The following is a 22,624-nucleotide window of genomic DNA, read 5'->3' as shown; positions in this document are numbered from 1 at the left end:
GCAGCCTTTAGTCTGTGGCCAAAGGCTGGAGAGTCCCTGGCAAACCACTGGTGTAGGTTCAAGAGTACAAAACCTGATGAACTTGGGGTCTGATGTTCAAGGGCAGGAAGTATCCAGCGTGGGAGAAAGATGGAGGCCAGAAGACTCAGCAAGTTGGCTGTTTGCATTCCTGCTTTTATGCTGGCAGCTGATTAGATGGTGTCCACCCAGATTGAGGGTAGGTCTGCCTCTCAGTCCACTGACTCAAATGTTAATCTCCTTTGGCAACACGCTTCCAAACACACCCAGGAACAATACTTTGCATCTTTCAATCCAATCAAGTTGACAGTATTAACCATCACACAGGGTCTTGTTCTGTCAACCATGCTGGAGTGTAGTGGCATGAACATGGCTCACTGCTGCCTCAACTTCTTGGGCTCAATCAATCCTCCTTCTTCAGCTCCCTAGTAGCTGGGACCACATGTCTGCACCATCATGCCAGGCTAATTTCAAAACAAAAAGTTTTGTAGAGAAAGGATCTTGTTGTGTTGCCCAGACTGTGGAAACCTTTTTATAATTCACTTGCCGTTTTGTGAGAAAGAATTTATTAAAACCAGATAACATTTAGAAAATTCATTTAAGCAAGCACATGTTAACTTAATACTTCCCATGCACTACTTTTAGCCCTGCCTCTTTAAGGAATTCCCACTCTTTTCTCAAGTCACCTATTTATGACATAAATGACTGTTTTTCACATGTAGATTGTGAGAGTGAGGCAGTACTATCCGTTTATTAAGAATTAGTAAAGCTGGCTGAGTGTGGTAGCTCACACTTGTAATCCCAAGCACTTTGGGAGGCCAAGGTGGGCCGATCACCTGAGGTCCGGAGTTCGAGACCAGCCTGGCCAACATGGTGAAACCTCGTCTCTACTAAAAATACAAAAATTAACCAGGCATAGTGGTGTGTGCCTGTAATCCCAGCTACCTGGGAGGCTGAGGCAGGAGAACGGAGGTTGTAGTGAGCTGAGATCACACCACTGCAATCCAGCCTGGGTGACAGAGCAAGATTCCCTCTCAAAAAAAAGAAGGAGGAAAAAAAAGAATTAGCAAAGCTAATTTTTATTCTCATTTTTCTAGGTTAACAATTAATATCATCCCAGGCATGGTTGTGTGCACCTGTAGTCCCACCTACTTGAAAGGCTAAGGCAGGAAGAGAACTTGAGCCTAGGAGTCTAGCCTGGGCAACATAGCATGACCTCATCTCTGAAATACATACATACAAACACATCAATATAAGTGTTAATGTTTTCTTTCTAAATTCCTGTGGTTTGTATTGCAATCTCCCTGGAATATGAGCAGCCCTCTTTGGAGAGCATGTAGCCAATTATTTGAATATTAACCCTTACTCTCATATAAGAATATAATTGGTAATTTTCTGAGTTCCTGTTCATTTAATATTCTAGTTAGCATCTTTGTGGTTGTTTTGGGATGGTACTTATGGAAGTATTTGACTTTCCAAATCTCGTAAAATCATGGCCTGGCCTACGAGTTTTAGAATTTACATTATTTGTTATCTAGTCCTACTTTCTTTAGTAGACAATGAGTTCTTCAAAGGTAGAGACTTTCATTAATCTTTGCCTTTCTGTCACCTAGCACTAAGCCTATATTGTAGAGAGAGCTTAATAAGTCTTTTATTGAATGAATTATATACATATTCAGAAACTAGTTTGTCCATTGGCAAAGAAGTGGAGAATCAATGTGGTAGGTAATTGGAATTACATGCATGCTTAATAAAATAATCTTGTGAAATATTTTTTATGATTCAATTCTTTAGTGGTCAAACCTGAGCATATCTATGAAGATTTATTTACAAACATAAAATTATAGAATGACAAGACTTTGGAGCTGAACTGGACACTCAGTCTTTCCCAGAGAAAAAGATATGTCAGGAATCCTATCATGTGAACTCCAGTCATGTCCTTACTGTAGCACTTTACTGAATGATCATTCTCTTCTGCAAGGTTTCGAATTGGTTTGCAAAATATCAGAGCCAAGGTTACTTCTAGCAGTATGGTCAGTCTTCACTTGTTTCCTTAGACTTTTGGATGACAAGGGCGGAGTATATATCAAAAGAAGTGAAGTACCCTTCCTGTGAGAAGTAGAATGTGGTTTTTTTTTTTGACGGGGAGAGTGTTTAAGATGCAGACAGGACATCATTTATCTCCCCAAGCGATATTAATTTGAAGTTTAAGGAATACTACTTCAAATTACACACCACATGGGTACCAAGAGCAGAAAGAAATTGCTAAACCATATGCTTGTAAATGCCATCTCTTTCCTCAAGAGAAAGATCATTTATATTTTGCAATTAAAGAGCAGAAGGTCTTTTTTCCCATAAAGGCTTTTCAGTTAGGAAATACACCGGGCAGAGAGGGCTTCCCAGGGGAGATTCATGCAGTGTTCAAGGACTCTTTAGTGTTTCCGCCTTGCGGAACTTTGCTCTTTGACTATTTCCTTATTAAACACTGGAGAATAAACTTTAATTCTAAAAAATGTAGTTAGCCCTGGTTAAAGTAAAGTTTGTAAACAGATAAGTGAGCTTTAAGTAAAGAAATTATGTTTGGGTGAACTTGTTTTTTTCCCCTGTGAGGGGCAATTATAACATTATAGCATTATGTACTACATATGGTACTCTCAGTTTACTGATGGACTTTGTTTATTATTTTGGTTAGAACAAATGAGTGTTGGTTTCTTACTGCATAATAAGCAGGCAATAACCCTCAGGATTTTAGTATTGCTGCTTTAGTCATTTTTGATTTTTAATGCATTTGAATTCATGAAAGTTAACTAGACAAAAAAATAATATAGTTTCTATACCACCATCCCTAATAAATAAATTCATATGAGGTCCCAGAATCCAAAACTAATAATTGTATATGGTACCATGAAAGGCAGGATTTACTGGTTGAGATACTCATGTCCTCTCAGTGTAAGTCCCTCGTCCCCCTACCTTTCTACTGTTCTTCCCCCCACCTTGAAGGAACAGTTTGAGTGAATAGATTACCCTTGCCTTCTGCTGTGAGGATAACAAGTTTAGACTTCAGGACTGTCAGTCAGTAGGAGCAAATCAAAGAACATTTTGCATCTGAGAAAATCTGCCTTATGTCTAGAAAAAGTCACACTGAAACTCTCTTAGGTGAAGATCTTGAGTTGGCATATGTCAGATGGAGTGTCCTAGTAGACCATGCTGCCCAGGTTTCTGATTTACCTGTCTTAGTATAACGAACTTTTTTTTCCTTGTTGGTTTTAGTGTAATGAACTCTGTGTCCTTGCCTTCAAGTTGTTAATTAATTTTTCTCTGTGCAGATAATATATAGTCCCTCTGCTTGCCATTTCTGTCTTAGTCACTAAATCAGGTTCTATTGGTTGTGGCAAATCCAAACACTTGTTATCTCATACGCAAACCAATTTATTTTGTAATTTTAGTGGCTAAACTTACTGAAATATTTGTTTACAGTTTTACTACAAATAAACACTTTAAAATTTGTAAACATTACAGAAGTATGTAGCACACTATGTAAAATTTTTCCACAGCCCCAATCTAGTTAACCCTTGGTTAATAATTTGATGTATATTCTTGCATTTTCAGTGTTTTTTTTAAACAAAATATTTTACTATTGTTTTGTCTTTTGCATGTAAATGCACATACCTAAGATTTTTTTCAGTTCATTAGTATCTAACTTTATTCTTTTTAAATCATATATATTTCATTATATAGATGTACCATTTATTCATTTAACCAATTCTCTTTAAATGAGCCTCCAGGGTTTTTTTCCAGTTTTTTTTTTTTTTTTTTTTTTTTTTTCCTGTTACAGAAAGTGCTGAAGCTAACATCCATATATATTTCATTTTGTACTTTAATGTGAATATTCAGCTTACTTTTTTCCAAATGGCTAGCCAATACCTTTTATTCAAAAAATTCATATTTTCTCCCATTCAACTGAAATGCTACATTTATATAAATGATGCTCCTAGACTTAAAATACGGTTACATCCTGATAAACCCTTGGTAAGTTGAAAATATGGATCTCTTCATCATATTGGATCATTCTGTCCCCAAACAACTTATATGTCTCTGTATTTTTCTTAAATCTTTCAGTAGAGTTTTATGATTTCCTTACATGTCCTATGAAGTTATTGCTATGTATTACATATGTTTTACAGTTACAAATTGCAGATCTTTTTACTAATATTTTCTGGCTGGTTTTTGGCATGGAAGAATGCTATATATTTTCATATAATTATTTTATGTGGTCACGTTAGTGAACCGCTCTTATTTTCTCTAATATTCTTTTCAGTTGATTCTCATGGATTTTTCATGTCAGCAGTCATTATCTGCAAATATTGATTATTTTGCCTCTTTGTTTCCTAATCCATTTAACTTTAATATGGTTTTCTTTTCTTTTCTTTCTTTTCTTTTTCTTTTTTGAGACATGGTCTTGCCCTGTTGCCCAGTATGGAGTGCAGTGGCACAATCACAGCTTACTGCAACCTTTAACTCCTGGGCTCAAGTAATCCTCCTGACTCAGCCTCCCAGTTAGCTAAGGTTACAGCCTCATGCCGCCATGCCTGGCTAATTTTTAAATTTTTTTGTGGAGACGGGGTCCTGAACTCCTGGCATCAAACAATCTTCGCATCTTAGCCTCCCAAAGTGCTGCGATTACAGAAGTGGGCTACTGTGCCTAGCAGGCATACTTTTAAAAATACATATAGGTAGACTGGAACTATCACTTTGTAGATAAACTGTCCCATTGGTGAAAAAAAATACTCAATTTCTGTATAAAGTTGTGGTATTGGTAACTTTGTTAGTACCATTTGCATCTTTGCAGTAAGATTCAAATTAAATTATATCCTAAAAGAATTTTTTTCTGTGGGTTTTTTTTTTTTTTTTTGTATACTTGCACACCTGAACAAGAGATGGAAACCTACAACAATAGGAGTCTAAATCAGTGGCTATTTTTCTGAGTTGCTTAGTTGAAGCACTTCAGAATGGTGATTCCAGTGCCTCAGCCCCATTCTAGACTAGTTAAATATGAGTCTCTGAGGAGTGGGACTCAAGCATCTTTTTTTTTTTTTTTTTTTAAAAGCTCCTCATGTGATTCCAATATTTGGCAAACTTATTGAGAATTACTAGTCTAATTAAAATTCTATATGCCAATAAAATTGTGTTTATTTTATCTTAAGTGGCTATTTTCTGTACACGAAACAGTTTCATGTCTCCATTTGGAAAAACGTAATTAAAATAAAATGAAATTAGATATATTGAGAAGTAAAAATCTGGAGACCTTATTGTGGTAGATGCATACATATATAATATTGTTTATGATATATCAGTTTAAGAATTATAAATTTCCCTTCTGAACTGGTTAACCAAAAAATCATTGTTCATCAAGAGTCATTTAGTAAGTAATTTGAGTATTAGCCATGACATGGATAAAATATTAAAGTATTATGCCAGAGAATATATTTACTGGGTATATACAGAAAGTGTTTTGTTTAGAGTCATGCACAATCATTGAAATGTTGGATAGTGATGTGAGAGTTTGTACTGAAGAGGAATGAGTTTTTGACGTCAGGTACCAGTAGCTTTCTGAATTTCCTGACCAACATAGGAAATGATTATAGAAACATCAATTGGGTAACCCAGCAAAAAAACAAACAAAATTTCCAGTCTGATTGTTTGCCTAAAGTACAGTCAGTCCTTGAGGTCAGTCCTTGATCACAGGTTATACCAGGTGTTAGCAAACTATGACCTGTGAGTCTAATCTAGATCTTTTCTAGAAATAGTTTTACTGGACATAGCCATTGTTTATTCATTTTCATATTGTCTATGGCTGCCTTTAGGCTCCTACCATAGAGCTGAATCATTTGACATAGACTGTATAAACTGCAAAGCTTTATGTACTATCTGACCCTTTATAGAAAGTTTGCCAACCCCTGTATTACACTGTTGTTGTATATACACATTAAGACTATTGTGTCACACATTACTTGCTCATACTCTCAAATAGATTCTCTTAAGCTGAATTTGGTCTTTCATACACAAGTGACTAGAGATCATTCTGTTGTTAGGGCTTTCAAATGAAGGCTGCAGTTGAGGGAATGGGATTTACCTTGGCAGTTAGGGGATTATACTGCTAGTTCTCTGATACTCCTACTGTAGATAATCAGGATTTTGCTCACTTACCTGGGGCAGGTGTCTTCTTGCCTAGCTCATTTTCCATGTTCTTCTGCATCACTGCTGTTGCTCCCTCTTTTGAGGGTCGGTGTATGGTAGCAGGTTAACCGAAGCAGGTGGATTTGGAACCTGGTCCATGAAGATCTTCCGTTGTAGTCACAGGAGAAAAAGACCATTTTGCACACACCTTGCTAATAATGGAACTGAATGTGGAAGATTAAAGATTAGGAGCTGTTCAACCTTTAATTGTGGCTCAAGTGGAGAGTTAAAAAAGATGTGGAGGTCTAGTAGAAGAAACATATCTGGCTCACTTTCTCTAGTCTCAGATGCAGCAGAGGAGTAGCTGGCTACCTCTGAGCTATCAGCCACCTCTTCACCTGGGGCATATGAATACTAGCCAAGGCTCTGACATACTTGTCTCTTACTTACACTTATCAAAGCAGTACCTTCAATTAGCTGGCCATGATGGCACGCACCTTTTAGTCCTACCTATTTGGTGGGTTGAGTGAGAGGATCACTTGAGCTGAGGAGTTCAAGGTTACAGTGAGCAGTGATTGCACCACTGCACTACAGCCTGGGCAACAGAGCAAACAGAGCAAGACCAACCTGTTTTTTGAGGCGGAATCTCACTCTTGTCGCCAGGCTGGAGTGCAGTGGTGCGATCTCTGCTCACTACAGCCTCCGTCTCCCAGGTTCAAGTGGTTCTCCTGCCTCAGCTTCCTAAGTAGCTGGGACTACAGGTGCACGCCACCAGACCCAGTTCATTTTTGCATTTTTAGTAGAGATGGGGTTTCACTATGTTAGCCAGGATAGTCTCGATCTCCTGACCTTGTGATCCACCCGCCTCAGCCTCCCAGAGTGCTGGGATTACAGGCGTGAGCCACTGCTCCTGGCCAACTTTTTTTTTTTTTTTTTTTTAAACAGTACCTGCAAGTACACTCAGTATTAAAAAATATAAACATTTTTAGCTTTCTAAGAATATACTCTACCCCTTCTTACATGTAAAGCTGTTAATAATGTTTTAGCCCTTTGATTTTCAGATACTTTTGTAGAAAGGCATTGAATACAAAAGCAAGGAAGGTGCCTGTAAATGAGACAAAATGTAATGATGTGCTGGTAAACACTGGCAGCCTGATCATCAGAGCAACAAGTTTGGAATAGAAGCTACAGTCTTGAGAAAAATGTTGGAGTTATTCTTTTGTTAAATGTGAGAAGCTACTGCAAATGTACATTAATAAATGTCAAGTTATTTTTGTGACTCCAGAAGATTGTTATTTTTTAAAATAAAATATTTGAGATGGTTTCAGACCAAAGCTTCTTATTTGAAATCTCATTATTTCATGTATTCTGTTTGTAATTTAGGCCTAGATCTGTGCCTGAATGACTTTTCTATTGGGTATAATTGTACCCAACCTTACTCAATATATCTATGTAAAAGAGAAGTTATTCTGCTTGTTGATTTTTCTTTTCCTGAGGTACTGTAAGGAATATGGGACCTGTGTTTGGGCTCAGTTTTCTAGACTGTGGTGGCGCCAAGTGCTGTTAGTGTTTGGAGACCCTGGCATTTTTGCTTTCCTAGCGTGATAAGACAATGAAGGGAGTACATTTAAGGGAAGCAGGCCGAATTGCTTCTTAGAATAAATGAGTTAATAAAGATACCACTGATTAACTCTCTCTCATGTGAATTTTTCTAAGCACTTTAAAATTTTACTTAGCTTTGTTTATGGTATGTGATTTTCTAAGTTTACTCCCCTCCCCCCACTAACCCTCATTCCTTCTTTATATGATAGATCAACGACTATCGTCTATTCCACAAGATGAGTAACAGCCACCCTCTTCGCCCCTTTACTGCAGTGGGGGAAATTGATCATGTGCACATTTTGTCTGAACATATTGGTGCCTTGTTGATTGGGGAAGAATATGGCGACGTCACATTTGTCGTGGAAAAGAAACGTTTTCCTGCCCACAGGGTGATTTTAGCAGCCAGGTGCCAATATTTTCGGTAAGTGTGTAATACGTTTTTGAAAATTCAGTTCACCTGTAGAAAACACTCGTATATTCTGCTCTGTGAAAAATATGTAACCAAGCATGATGACAAATTCTTGCATCCCTCAATAGAATATCTATAAAGATTTCATCTTTGTAGACTTTGTTATTTTTTGAGAATGGCCTTTTCCTTTAGGAGCCATCTTAAAACTAAAGGGTTGGAAGGTTTCCCAGGCCAGATAGTGCCCAATCAACCATTTTTCAAGGTCTCAAGAATGTTTCTCAGGCTGAGTCTTTGTTGTCCTCACCTTCTCCTCACAGTAGATGGCTGATGGGACTTAAGCTTCTTTTTGTATAGGTAGACTGACCTCTGGACCTGCTAATGGGCACATATACCCGCTTGGTTTGAGACTGCTGAGGTCTAGGACCTGTTAGTAATCCAGCAGGTCTAAGAGGTGTACTTATATGCAGCTATTGTTTGTTACTTGAGTCCTTAATTTCCAGGGTTATAAATCTTAAGCTGATCTTTAACTACTCTGCATTTTAATATTTATCAACAGTGAGTCATCACTGAATTACGGAGTTATAATTTATGCTTGATAATGGATCTTTTTCTATTCGTAAGGACAAAGATGGTCCACAGAGTTAGAGATTTATCTGGGAAACTTGGTTCCTGAAATGGAGATGCCATTGGCTTAGAGAACATTTCAGTTACCTTCTAGTGATAACCACGGTCTGGCTTTTATAATCAGAATTAAGAAAGACAGCAACACCTAGAGTCAGACATGTTGTGGTAAAGTGTGTCTTCTGGAAATATTTACTCTATAGATAGAGCTCCTGTGGTTTTTCATAAACTTCTTATCTTATACATGTAAAATGCCACTGTAGGTGAAACCGGGGGCTTAGAAAAATGAGGAGTCTGTTAAAACTTCTAACACTCTCCTCTTCTTCCTAGTGGTCAACTCTACCAAGGCATCTGACCTTGGTCTCGCCATTATTTCTTACCAGCCTCTGTCCTTTGCACACTTTTCCTTTTGTGTTTATTTCCCTTTTAAAATGTTTGGTCCAGTCATTATTATTAAAGTGTTTTACAAGAGTCCGCTTTTTATTAAGTCAGAACTTCTCAGCCTGTGTTTATTATTTATTAATACTGTATACCTTGCCCTCTTTCAAAAATAATTTGAAACAACTCTATGTGGGTATCGTTTAGGTGATTAGTATATTCTTGAGTTTCTTTTACTCAAATATATATATTTTAGAAAGTTGAAGATCATATTGAGTGAATGGAATATACTAACCCCACTTACTGACCTTGTTCTTGATGTCTTTGTAGATATTTAAGCTTTGTAATATTTGCTGGCTCACTAAGCTAAGCTCAGAGTCTTCCTTAGACTACCTTAGAGCTAAGTTCTACCTCTAAGTCTACCTTAGAGCTAAACTCATTGCTGACAGTATTCATATGCAAAAGAATGTTAACTGTCAGCTGTCAGAAGACGCCTAAGTACTGTCATGTTAGCCTATCAATTCCCAGATAAGGAACCGTGTAAGAGGAAACTTTTCATAGTAAACATCGAACCTCTGTGCTTGTCTTGGGGGTTCATATTTATTGTTCCAAGGGAGCCTCATCAAAACCACTTTTAAAGCATTGAGAATCCAGATAAATACTACAGATCATACAGGACTGGAGTTAAGACTTGTTGAGGTCTCCCCAAAAAGGAGAAGTTATTTAATTTGGTAATTTTAGAGTAATGGTTGGATGCTCTCTGGATTAATGGAAACCCTCAAGGGTATTTTTAGGCAGAGTATAACCCAGTGAAGAGGTGTGCTCAGAATATTCATTAATCTTTGCTGGATGGTTTCAGCTATTTTCCTAGGGCAAGCAAGAATGCTAGGTCCTTGCGTAGTGTGGGACAAGTTCCAGATAGGTAACCTTGAAATGCTAGTCCTACTCTGAGAATTTTAGGAACAGAGAGAATCTCTTTCTTGCTTCCAGTCTCTTCCTGTCACTTTTGCATCTTTTCTTTCTCATTCTGTATTCTTCCCTCCCTTTTCTGCACTTCTCCCTTATCCTGTTCCTCCTTTCTTTCCTGATAGGTTGGAAGTTTAACTGGTTCATATTATTCCTGCTTGATTAATAGAGGTAGAAATTCAACACTTGATCTTAGCCAAAAGGCCGAGAAGCGATAATAGAGGTAGAAATTCAAATTCATTACCTAACTGAATTGTCTAGTTTTCATTTTTTTTAGATAAGCAATAATGTAGGGCTTTTTGTTTAATCTGAAAGGAAAAAAATTAAAAATCACCCTAATCCTATCAGTAATTTCATTTTTAATTTATAAAGTAACAAATGAAAGTCTTTTTTTCCCCGCCATCTAATACCATTTTGCAGAGAAAAATGATGTTAACAGTTTAATATGAATTTCCTCTGATTTAAAAAAAACTTTGAATCCAATCTGATTTCCTCTGATCTGATTTAAAGAAATATCTGTGTAGACATATGTGCATAAACATGTAAATATGTGGTTATATACTTTTTTCATGCAGTACATATGGATCTGAGATTTTACTTATTCAACTACCATATCCTGGACATCTTTTCAAAACAGTACCTGTTGATCTCCCTTGATCTTTCTAAAGCCTGTATAGAATGTGTATATCACAGTTTTTTTTTTTAAAACCATGTTGCTGTTGATGGACATTTAGATTTCTTCCTGTGTTTCGGTGTGCATTCTTACACATTTTTTTTTACTGTATTATTTCTTTAGAAATGAGTCCTAAAAGAGAGATTACTGAGTTGAAGGGTATGCACATTTTAGGTTTGACTATATGCTACTAAATTACTTTCCATAAAGGCCTGCACATTTTTACTGTAAAAGCAGTGCATCAAACAGCCTGTTCAACCTGTTTTTCCATTGCTTTTGCAGCACTGATACTAACACACCTTTTAATTTCTGCCAGTCTTACAGGGGAGAATGACATCATATTAGTGTTCATCTTTATCTGGTTATATCTTTTCCTATAGAGTTTTACTTTTTAAATTGCCTTATTGATCTTTAACATCTTTTTATCAACTTCATTGTGCCTCTCAAAAGATTACACTCATCTTTCTATTTAATACCTATCACATATCTTGAGGTTTCAGAGTACCTCAGAAAAAATTTCAGAATATTTTAGTGGTTTATAGAATTAATTCAGATAGTTTTAAAATCATTCCTCTTGCTTCCTTTAAAGAACCATTTTGTATGATTACTTTGCATTTTTTCATTTAGATCTTTGTGTCATTAAACAAATTTATATTTGCATAATGTCGATAACTGTTATTTCCAGTATTTTGTAGCAAATCCTATTTGAAGGTTTCTTCATGTGTTTCTTCCCTGATGTGCAGAGCATTATTGTATGGCGGAATGCGAGAGTCTCAGCCTGAAGCAGAAATTCCTCTCCAAGACACCACTGCAGAAGCATTCACAATGCTCCTCAAGTATATCTACACAGGGCGGGCAACGCTGACTGATGAGAGGGAGGAGGTGCTGCTGGACTTTTTAAGCCTGGCTCATAAATATGGATTTCCAGAGCTAGAGGATTCTACTTCTGAGTATCTCTGCACCATACTTAACATTCAGAATGTCTGTATGACTTTTGATGTTGCCAGTCTGTACTCACTTCCCAAGTTAACTTGTATGTGCTGCATGTTTATGGACAGGAATGCTCAGGAGGTGCTCTCAAGTGAAGGTTTCCTCTCTCTTTCTAAGGTGTGTGTCATTTGTCTACAGGTAATTTATACGCATGCATTGTTTTATTTATACCTATAAAGCAGAAGTATAGAAATGGACTAAGCATAAAAAAATAAAAAGCATTGGTATCAAAGAGGTTATCTGGTCTAGTCACTTGCCTCCAGCTACTGGGACTCTAGATCATAAAAGAGAGAGGCTGGTTGTTTGTGTTTTCTTTTAAGGTTCTGGTAAGTTTTATGTGTAAAAGAGACTGTGCTGCTGAGTAGTTGTTTTCAGTGTAGTGACAACCAAATAGGATCCTTTGTGGTATTGCATACTACCTCTTGGTTTTGTTTTTCTCTGACAGAGAGTGTGACTGATACTTCCTTAGAGCAAGCAGGCAAATTCATAAAAGAGGTCTTTAAGTCACTGCTTTTTTTGCTGGCTTAAAATTCAGCTAGAGTAAAATTTAGCTAGAGCAAAACGGTTTTGCTCAAATCTTCCTTTGAACTCTGGGTAGTGATCATCTCTCCATTTCTCTTGTGTTCCTTCTAGAACCTGGATATTTCTAACGAGAAAACCTATTGAAAAGCTACATATTCTGATTTGAGTGTAAATTAAGATTTGTATTATCCTATTTCTTTTTTTCTACTTGATTTTTAAAGACAATGATCTTTGAGGGTTGCACCATTGTTGCTGGCGGTCAGTTTGGAGATCTGAGAGCCAAAAATGTGGTAGTGAAGTAACACTAAAACAAAACACTTTGAATTGTAAATGCCAGATGTATCTTTCTAACTTAACAATGTACACTTTCTTGAAGAATCTATATGTATTGACAGCTTTTCACTTTGGCACTTTTCTTTTTTGCTGCTTTAAAAAAGATGGATGCAGATGTGTTTGGAAAGACTAGATGTTTGTTGTAGCGGTACAAGATACCTGAGCATAAAAGAAAGGTGCTGCCATCCTTGTTATTTACACAGCCATCATGAGCAGGAGAATATGTGGCACAAAGCATAAGGGAAGAAGAGGGTCAAACAGAGTTAATTGGCTAAACATAAGTTATATTTGTTCTGTAAGCTTTTACTGATGGATCATGCAATGGTTGAACTTCATATGACTGGAGTTTTCCCTTTCTATCCTTTTCAGACAGCACTTTTAAACATCGTGTTAAGAGATTCATTTGCAGCTCCTGAAAAAGATATTTTCCTAGCCTTACTGAACTGGTGTAAGCACAATTCAAAGGAGAATCATGCTGAAATCATGCAGGCTGTGCGTTTACCTCTCATGAGCCTCACTGAACTTCTGAATGTTGTGAGGCCTTCGGGACTGTTGTCTCCTGATGCCATTCTGGATGCCATTAAAGTGCGATCTGAGAGCCGGGATATGGACCTCAATTACAGAGGCATGCTCAGTAAGTACCTTTCTATCCTAAACTCACCAAGAAACTTTATGTGCCTGTTATACCATTCACAACTACACAGCTACTACAGAACTGTATAATGCAGGTGTTCATGAAATATGTACATTTATAAACAGCTAGCTTTGCTTCCGGTGGAATGTCTTTCCCTGTCATTTTCCTGTCAATTCCTCCTGAGATTGATTAGCCTTTGTAGACCCTAAAATAGATATTTCTTTCCATTTCTGGACAGATTTCTCAACTGCTCCCCCAGAATGTCAGAAATAGATATAGACACTTTCCTAAAAAGCTGCTTCTCATGTTAAGACGTTTTCTTCCTTCCTCCATCAAGTAAATACTGAGTACATGATGTGTACTTATTATTTTGGGTACCATGAACATGGAGATTCTTTTTTTTTTTTTTTTGAGACGGAGTTTCACTCTTGTTACCCAGGCTGGAGTGCAATGGCACAATCTTGGCTCACTGCAACCTATGCCTCCAGGTTCAAGCAATTCTCCTGCCTCAGCCTCCCAAGTAGCTGGGATTACAGGTGCCTGCCACTATGCTTGGCTATTTTTTGAGTCTGGCTTATAAATATTGATTTCCAGAGCTAAGGGATTCTACCTCTGAGTATCTCTGCATCATACTTAATATTCAGAATGTCTGTATGACATTTGTATAATAGCTTTTGTCTGCATAATAGCTAACACTTACATAGTATTTCCAGTACTTACCACCACTTAAGTGGTAATTTTTCTTATTAATGAATTCATAGCAATTAACACTTACAGAGTGCATAGTATGTATCAAGAACAGGTCCTACATGACTATTTAATTCTCACAACTTTTTGAGGTATATACTGTCATTGACTCCATCTTACAAACTGAAACAGAGAAATTAAGTAACTGCTCAAGGTCACACAGAAAGATGGCAGAGATGAGAGTCAAACCTATGTAGTTTGGCCCCAGAAGTTGTGTAATTAACTGCTAAACTATGCTGCATAATTGTTACATATAGTCTCTGTTTTTGATACTTTTAATTTCATTGTGGAAATAAGACATAAACTCCCATGAAAAGTTACATACAACAGTATTCAAGGGAGTACATGTTATAGAACTTCAGAAGAAGAAATGGCTTGGAATGTTTGAGGGAGATTTCATGGAAGTCATGAAGCTTGAGTTGAGCCTTGACATTTGATTCAAATAGTGTAAGAGTTGGGTGAATTTCAGATGGAAAGAATCATGAAGTTAATAGACAGAGGTTAGAGTATTTGAAGAGACCATAAATAGAAGAGCTTGATTAGAGTAGAAGGCTTTTATTGATTAATAGCAGAGAAACTATGTGAAGGTCAGCTTAGGCTAGTTTATGGAAGTCTTTGAAACTAGATTGGAATCTCCCTTATATGCAGTGTGGAACCAGTTTGAGAGAGGAAGAGTGGTATGCATACAGTGGTGTTTTTGAAAAACTGATTCATAGTGCTGTATTTGAGGATTTAGAATAGGTAGGGGGAAACTGATTCAGGGAGGCCAGTGAGGAGGGTATTTAATCTGTGCACAATTGATACTACCTTAAACCAGATTGGTGGCAGGGAAATTGAAAATAATGGATGATTAGAATGAATATTATGGAAAAAAATAGAACTTGGTGATTCAAGTGATTTAAATTTGGGAATTAAATTTAGGAGAGAGTTACCATTTGTCATCACATCTAAGAAGTCAGAAATTCTCAGGCACCATTATCTTATGTTCCACTAAGGAAAGAAACAATATTGCCAATTAACCGTTACGCACTATATTGTCTACATCGGAATTTCAGAAATTTAAAAAAATTGATCACCAAGTGTGTCTTAGTAATGAAGTACAGTACTTCTTTGAAGAAGATGCTGAACTTGTTTTAGATTGAGTCTGAGGGTTTTGGGGACATGCAAGTTGTACGTTCTGTCCTGTGCTAGTCATTTTCCTGAGTGTTCTGTTCTTGACTATGCCTTTGAACACTCTCTGGAAATACTTATTGATCTTAAATAGATGTCCTTAACAGACCTCTCTCCTGACTTATCAGGTGTAGATTTCTTTTCACTGATTATAGAAGAAAAAACATAAGTTTTGGCTCAGACACATTTGACCTCAAATCCGGAATTAGTCACTAGTTGTATGATCTGGTATTAAATTATTTAAAGAGTTTTACCTTTTATTTTATATCTCCTAGTATTGTTATGAGACTTAATTGAAATAATGTGTGCAAATAATGTGTATAAGCTCCCTATAGGAAACCGTTGTTACCATATATCATTTTGATGGTTTTTTTTTCTTTTCTCTGTACAACTGTGTGAGAATTACCACATTGATCACATTATTTTAAACATTTTTGTTTACTTGTCTTTGATCCTTGAAGGCAGAGGTGATCTTTGTAGGCCTTATTGATTTCTGTATCCTCAACATTTAACACACTTACTAGCATATAACGGGTACTTGGTGAATGCTTAGGGAATGAATGCAGGGAGAAATGTCTAATACAAAGTAGAAACACATTACTGTTTAGGAAGCAGTCAGATCTGGTGATAAAAGAGTTGAAACCTGAGTTAGATTATAGAGAAAGAAGTAAAAATCTAAGTCTGAGACTTGGAGAAAACCTATAGCTAGGGGACTTAAGGTAGATAAGGAAGTCGGAAGGCATTTGGGACTGAAGAGAGTTAAAGAGGACAGCCAGAGGACAGAGCTTTCATATGGATTCAGTGGTCAGTGGTCTCATGATGGGGAGGTCAAGAAAATTCAGAGACAACTTTTGTATCTAAATTGTGATTAGTTGGTAAGTAATTGGGACAGAAGAATGGCTTCCAGGGAATTAGGCCATGGATGTTTGGAAACGTAATAGAGATAACATACTGTCTCTCTGATTTGTGAATTGGATTGAAAGGTAGTAAAAAAATAGTATGGTACCTAGAGAGATCAGGCTGGGAGAGTCCAGAAAGAAATCAGAGGTGCTAGAGAATGGTATGAGTTAAGGGTCAGCTTTGGATAAAGTGTGGGAGGATGGCAAGTGAAGAGGTAGTAAGATGAGTAATTAGTGTTAGGCTTTTCAAATTCTCATGTTGGATCCTGTCTTATATAAGTTCCTTTCCCTCACTTGCCCTAGATTTGATTTGAAGTGCTGAAAAGGCCCTAGTACTGGATTCACTATAGGGACAATCTTGGAACATGTTTGCAGGAGTGAGGATTTGTTTTGGACATTTTACATGGTTACTGGTAGCTTGGAATGATCAACTGGTCAGTATAAGGGTGGTATCTGGGTTATAAGAAACTCATGAGATTAGTTGTGAAAGGGAGAACTTAGCCAGATGAGGCACCCAGTTCTGGAATGATACATACACTGAGATTGTTGTTCATCAGTGTTAAATTCTTCGCTTTGGAGTAAATGAGGGGAAGCTCAAGGAAGAGATGATGTAAATATTTGGGAATCCTTTATCTCACTTCCAAACTTGAGTAATGATTAAGTAACAGTCTGTTTTTTCTGATTTTTAAAACATACGAATAATAAAATCAATAATATAAATAGAAGGAAGCATAACACTTTTCTGTCAGACCTGAAAAAATAGTTTTTTAAAAAATTCAACCATCTTTATTAATCTATCAGTGTTACATTTCATACGTAACATCTAGTTGTATTCTCAAAGGGCTTACTTTAGTACAACATCTTAATAGCAGAAAGCCAAGTAAGATGGCCAAACCTCACATTAGCATTTTAATATCCTCTGGACAAGGGAAGCCAGAAAGTCAGTCACTTTACATACATGTAAGAGTAGTGTTCCAAAATAAGTAAGAAGTTGCTACCTTTTTAAGCGGGGAGGAAAAAAACTTTCATTTTGGTCTTTGTGTTTCAGCAAATTATACTTTCAATTAACAGAAACAAAGATACCATAAAAATGCTTTGCTTTTAAAATTTCTGAACTTCAGTACAAATTAAAATAGTCCTAGAGTCTTTTGGGAGGCCAATAGCTAGTAGCTACATTAATTGGTGTAGATGAGCCTCCTGATTGATAACCAGATCCAGATTGAGTATAGCCCCTGATAAAGGGATTAGGATTAGGGAAGGATAAGGATTAGGCCTACTTGGAGGAAAGGTCATGGTACTTACAGGATGTGAAGTAAAACCTGATCTTGGTCGATAGACCCGAGGTTGGCCTGGAGCCATTCCAGGTTTAGAGGTGGGGAGGTGGGGAGCCCAGTATAATTAGCAGGCTGAGAAGTTTGGGTAGTTTAAATTTGTGCAGGATAATTGCTCTCTTGGTATTGCTGTGGCGGCTGAGCAGGCAATTGTTGAGGCTGACCAGAAGGGCAGGAGCTGGTGCCTGGGTAGTTGGTTGCTGGCCGTATTTCTGGAACTGCTGAGGTTGTTGGGGTCCACTCTGCTAACTATGGCTTGTTGAATACTGAATACCGTACTGTTGAGGCTGCTGAGGTGGAGGCTGCAGCTGCTCCGTACCATAGCTGGCCTGTTATTGGTACTCTTGATACAGGGCTTTCAGTCTGACCTGCTTGTATCTCAGCTCCTGTACATAGTGGTTGCTGTGGCTGAACTCCTGGTGGGTGAGCTGCTGCTGCTGAGGAAGAGGAGGCAATGCTGTCAGGTGTTCCTGAACAGTCTTCTGCAGGAGCACTGGGTTGCCCTGAAACCTGATCACCTGTTAAGCCAAACGACAATGTAACATTATTATTGATTTCATCTCGGTTTTTTAAAAGGATCAAAAGCTGACATACTTGCTGCCATAACCTAAGTAGACTGTTTTCCAGAAGAATCTGAAGAAGCAGGCTTTTCTTCCTTGCCATCCACAGTGTCATTTTCAGGAATATTGGTGGAAGGTCCTGGTTCTTTATTTCAAAGTTCTGTCAGTTCTTGACAGAGATACTTCACCTGACTTGATTCAAGGGATCTTTGTAGGCCATTAACAAATAATGTCAGTTTCAGTATCCTACCACACTGAATTGCAAAGAGAAGGTCAGAACAACCAAAAATTGTTATAAGATCTTTATCTTTATACTTTTGTTATTTCATCATTACTCAGAAGCATTCCCCTGAAAACTCATTGCATCATTAGCACTAATTCATCATAAGTAATATTAATATCTTCATTATGAATAGGAGTTTGCAGAATATCCTCCCCAAGTTGAGCTTTCATGATTAGCTTCCCACTTAGGTCCAACTGTCCGTTCATGGTGGATTCCGGGATGTTCTATATATTCAGTGTTAGAGAAAGAGGGCTTGTGGAGGTCACTGCCACCACCTCTCCACAGGTCTCCACTGACTGGGCCAGCACCAGGCCGCCAGGCTGGGGTGTTGCGGGGAGCCTGTGGTCACCGCCCACTCAGTTGCCCACCATGGCTGCTGCACCTTGCTTGTAGGCTCATGTGGGCCCACCCGATTGCCATGAATAGGTTATTTTCTAAGTAAATGTTATCTTACCGTTCCTATTATTATTTTCTTCTATCAGAGTTCTTCACTGCTAAGGGAGAAAAAGGATATAAAATTTCAGAACTATTCCTGGGCTGATGACTTGAAAAGATAGGTCTGTTTATTTTGAAATTATTGACAGAATTTGGTTTTGAGGTCATTCTTCTTCTTTTTCCCTGGATGTAGATTCTGTGTCTTTGGGGACTTTTCATGAAATTTAGAGAGGTTTTATCTTGGGACTGGGATATAAAGACTAATGTTTTTCTTTGAGTTCATTATCATTGGTTACTGTAAAGTTTAATTCTTAGAGCTATATGTCCTAAGGCTTTTTACCAAATTACAGGGATTTTTTTCCTCCTTAAAAAAAAAAAAAAAGAGGATCCAAAGGGTGTTTTAAACTTAACTATGATGGTCTTTCTGGAAAGTAGTTTAGACTAGTTTTATGCATATATAATGATGAACATTTTTCTATACAGCTGGGGAAAGAGAATTAACTTTTTAGTGAAAATTTTTTTTCTTAGGATATTTGAACTACCTATACCTCTGCCTGACATTTAGCTTTATCTTAGCTTGTGGAGATATTTCTATCTGTTCTAAAAGTTAGTGCTTTTTTTGGTTAAGGCTGAGTTATATTTTATTTTGTATATCTCAGGTTTAATTTGGGGAAATTAAATAAAATTTAGATTTGGGGAAAGTGTAATTTCTTGTTTCTGTATGTTTATAGTAGGGAGCATATCACAAATTCTATCCTCAAGATTTCTTTATTGAATAAAAAGTCAATCTGTTCATAGGACTGCTAAGTTACTATATTGGTTAGTACATAAATTGTGTGTGTGTGTGTGTGTGTGTGTGTGTGTGTGTGTGTGAAGTCTGTCCTCTTTACCCTGTACCTACTTAACCCTGTAGTTTTCATTCCTCAGACTGAGGGAGCTTGCTACTGTGGTATTATAATTCTTGGTTTATTTGCCTAGACTTCTACTAGGTTGAGCTTGTTGAGCAATGTAATTACGCCATTTTGCCTTCCTAGCACAGTGCCTTCCTAGCACAGTGCCTGAATCTAGACTTTTTTTTTTTAAGTGATAAATGAGTGGCTGAATGAATCCATCCCTTGCTTCTAAACTAGAATTTAAAATTGTTTCATCTGTCACATAAAGACAGTAATACAACAGTGAACCTGTAATACTTTCAGAACTCTTGAGCTGGGTACAGTGACTCACACCTGTAATGCCAGCACTTTGGGAGAACAAGGCAGGAGGGCCACTTGAGGCAAGGGGTTGGAGATCAGCCTGGGCAATATAGTGAGATGCAGTCTCTAAATTTTTTTTTTTTTTAATTGGCTGGGTGCGATGGGCCGTGCCTGGAGTCCCAGCTGCTTGGGAAGCTGAGACAGAAGAATTGCTTGAGCCCAGTAGTTTGAGACTGCAGTGAGTTACAATTGTGCCACTGCACTTCAGCCTAGGTGATAGAGCAAGACCCTGTCTCTAAAAAAATACAAATAATTAAAACTCGTTGACTTTGTATCTTCAAAGATAGAAGATACTATTTGTATCTTCCCAACTCTCGTTTATTGTGACAGAAAAATCTCATCTGTAAATAGGGGGTGTATAAATGATCTCTAATGAGTATTCCTCCATGGGAGTATGTAGTATCTGTGTATGTGCTCTTGTCTCCTGAGATGGTGAGCTATGGAGGGCTTAGTCTAGTACAGAGAGCAGCACATAGGAAGCACCTTAGGATTTTTTTTTTCTTTAATAGGATTAAGGTCCCTTTCAGCTCTGTGTTCTAAGTAACTTGCTTAAATTACCAAGTGAATTCAGTGCCAGAATTGGAAGTGAAGTGCTGGTCTTCCGACTCACAAGGCAAATGGTCTTCCATAGGTTCTTCTGCCTGGGTGATTTTTTATTTTGATTTTGTGGAGTGTTTGAGTACCAGTACTGTCAAATGTGGAAAGGAGGCCTGCAGAGAGTGGGGAAAAGGGGGAGATAAAATTAAGGTAAGACAGGAATTGTCAAGAAAGTCATTTGTAATGCTGCGGTTCTTGGGGATTATTCATAGGAAGGGAGCATCCATCCATTTCCTGGGGAAGTTGGGATGGGGAGTAGAAAATGATTTAGGTGAGAGAATTCGGTAAGTAGATTGCATTGGGCAGAAAACTAAGTCTGGATCCAGATATTCCACTGGGGTGAATGACCATGTCAACCTACATGTAATAGAGAGTTCAATAAAAGATAATTAAGAACATAAAGCAATGAAAGAAAAGCACAAGGTAATTAACCCAGCACTCCTCTCAGTTCTTGGTACTGTGTAGCTAGGTGTAGGTCCTGCTTCATTTCTCTTTATTTTTCTTTCTAATAATTAGCTAATTTCTAACTAGCTATAGAACTTTGGAGTGTAATATTTTTCTTGATGCTTGTAAAATGCATTAAAATTATGTGTAAAACATTATGATTATCTACTATGTTGTTTATTCTCTACCACCTTGTTTTTTTGAGGGAGTCTTACTCTGTTGCCCAGGTTGGAGTGCAGTGGCACAATCTTGGCTCATTGCAACCTCCACCTCCTAGGTTCAAGTGATTCTCATGCCTCAGCCACCCAGGTGGCTGGGATTACGGGCGTGTAGCCCCACGCTCAGCTAATTTTTTGTATTTTTAGTAGAGTTGAGGTTTTGCCATGTTTGCCAGGATGGTCTCAAACTCCTGTACTCAAGTGATCTACCTGCCTTGGCCTCCCAAATTGCTGGGATTACAGGCATGAGCCACCATGCCTGGCCAGCACTTTGTATTTTTTCAAGAGCTTTTTACTCTACTGATAGACAGATACAGGCACTAAGAATATTTATGGTTTGATTTATTTTATTATGATTTGAATTTTCTCATGATCATTCTTCCTATTAAATTAATCAATTATAGATTGTGCAGAAAAGTTCTTGGAGTTATATTTTTATCCTGTGAGATATTCACATTATTGTTACCATGAGAGAATTTCCACTTGTGTAGATGTTCTCTGTTTTGAAGTGAAAAATATTCTCAGGAATGAATCTGCATCAAGAGTGGTTAGGAAAGTTTTCAAGTACCCTTGAAATAAACTTCAAAAGAAGACTTAGGCTTGTGGTAGAAATTTCATTTCCATTTTAGACTTTAGTCATAGACACTTGAAACTCTTGTGCCTAGTATGTTATCTCTAGCTTGATAAGTTTTAGTGTTGAAGAAGCTTATGTTTAGAGAAAATCCAGAGGTGGCATATTAGGTGGCATTAGTTTCTAAATCTGAGAGCTTGATGTTCCTGTCTTAGGCTTAGTTTTTTTTTGTTTGTTTGTTTGTTTGTTTTTGAGATGGAGTCTTGGCTCTGTCGCCCTGGCTGGAGTGCAGTGGCACGATCTCAGCAACCTCTGCCACCCAGGTTCAAGTGATTCTCCTGTCTCACCCTCCCAATTAGCAGGATTGCAGGCTCATGCCACCACATGTGGCTAATTTTGTATTTTCAGTAGAGACAGGGTTTCACTGTGTTGGTCAGGTTGGTGTCAAACTTCTGACCTCAGGTGATCCACCTGCCTCAGCCTCCCAAAGTGCTGAGATTACAGGTGTGAGCCACTGTGACCAGCCTTTGGCTTAGTTTTGACTTGTGGTGTCAGGACTGCAGGAGATGGTTCTAGGGATCGGCAGCAACAGACTTTGCACCTCCACATTTTATACCTAGCAAGAAGGGAAAACATGTTTATTTTTACCAAGTAGTTATGTATTACTGATTTCTGAAAAGCATGGGTTTGAAGCTTTTGTTTGCCTGCTTGCTTATAAAGTGCTTCATCTCTAGATTGGAGGTGTCAGGAGGGCAGGGCCTATCTCTCTGGAGTTCGCTAATTACTCCCAATA

The 22,624-nt window shown here is 37.7% G+C and overlaps 1 protein-coding gene and 1 pseudogene across 2 annotated transcripts in view; one reads left to right on the top strand and one right to left on the bottom strand.

The window, feature by feature from the left end:
• Positions 1-22,624, top strand: part of BTBD9 (BTB domain containing 9) — a 467,705-nt gene that overhangs the window by 30,518 nt on the left and 414,563 nt on the right. For both annotated transcript variants that reach the window (XM_039467447.2, XM_074397992.1), the window contains 3 exons: positions 8,007-8,218; positions 11,588-11,951; positions 13,059-13,323. In XM_039467447.2, coding sequence (XP_039323381.1) covers positions 8,007-8,218; positions 11,588-11,951; positions 13,059-13,323 — 841 coding nt within the window. The remainder of the gene's footprint in view (positions 1-8,006; positions 8,219-11,587; positions 11,952-13,058; positions 13,324-22,624) is intronic.
• On the bottom strand, positions 17,429-18,519 carry LOC101052095 (protein TFG pseudogene; annotated as a pseudogene).

The sequence above is a fragment of the Saimiri boliviensis genome, chromosome 4, assembly GCF_048565385.1.
Source record: "Saimiri boliviensis isolate mSaiBol1 chromosome 4, mSaiBol1.pri, whole genome shotgun sequence".
NCBI lineage: Eukaryota > Metazoa > Chordata > Mammalia > Primates > Cebidae > Saimiri > Saimiri boliviensis.
This window is presented reverse-complemented; position numbering and strand designations above follow the sequence as displayed.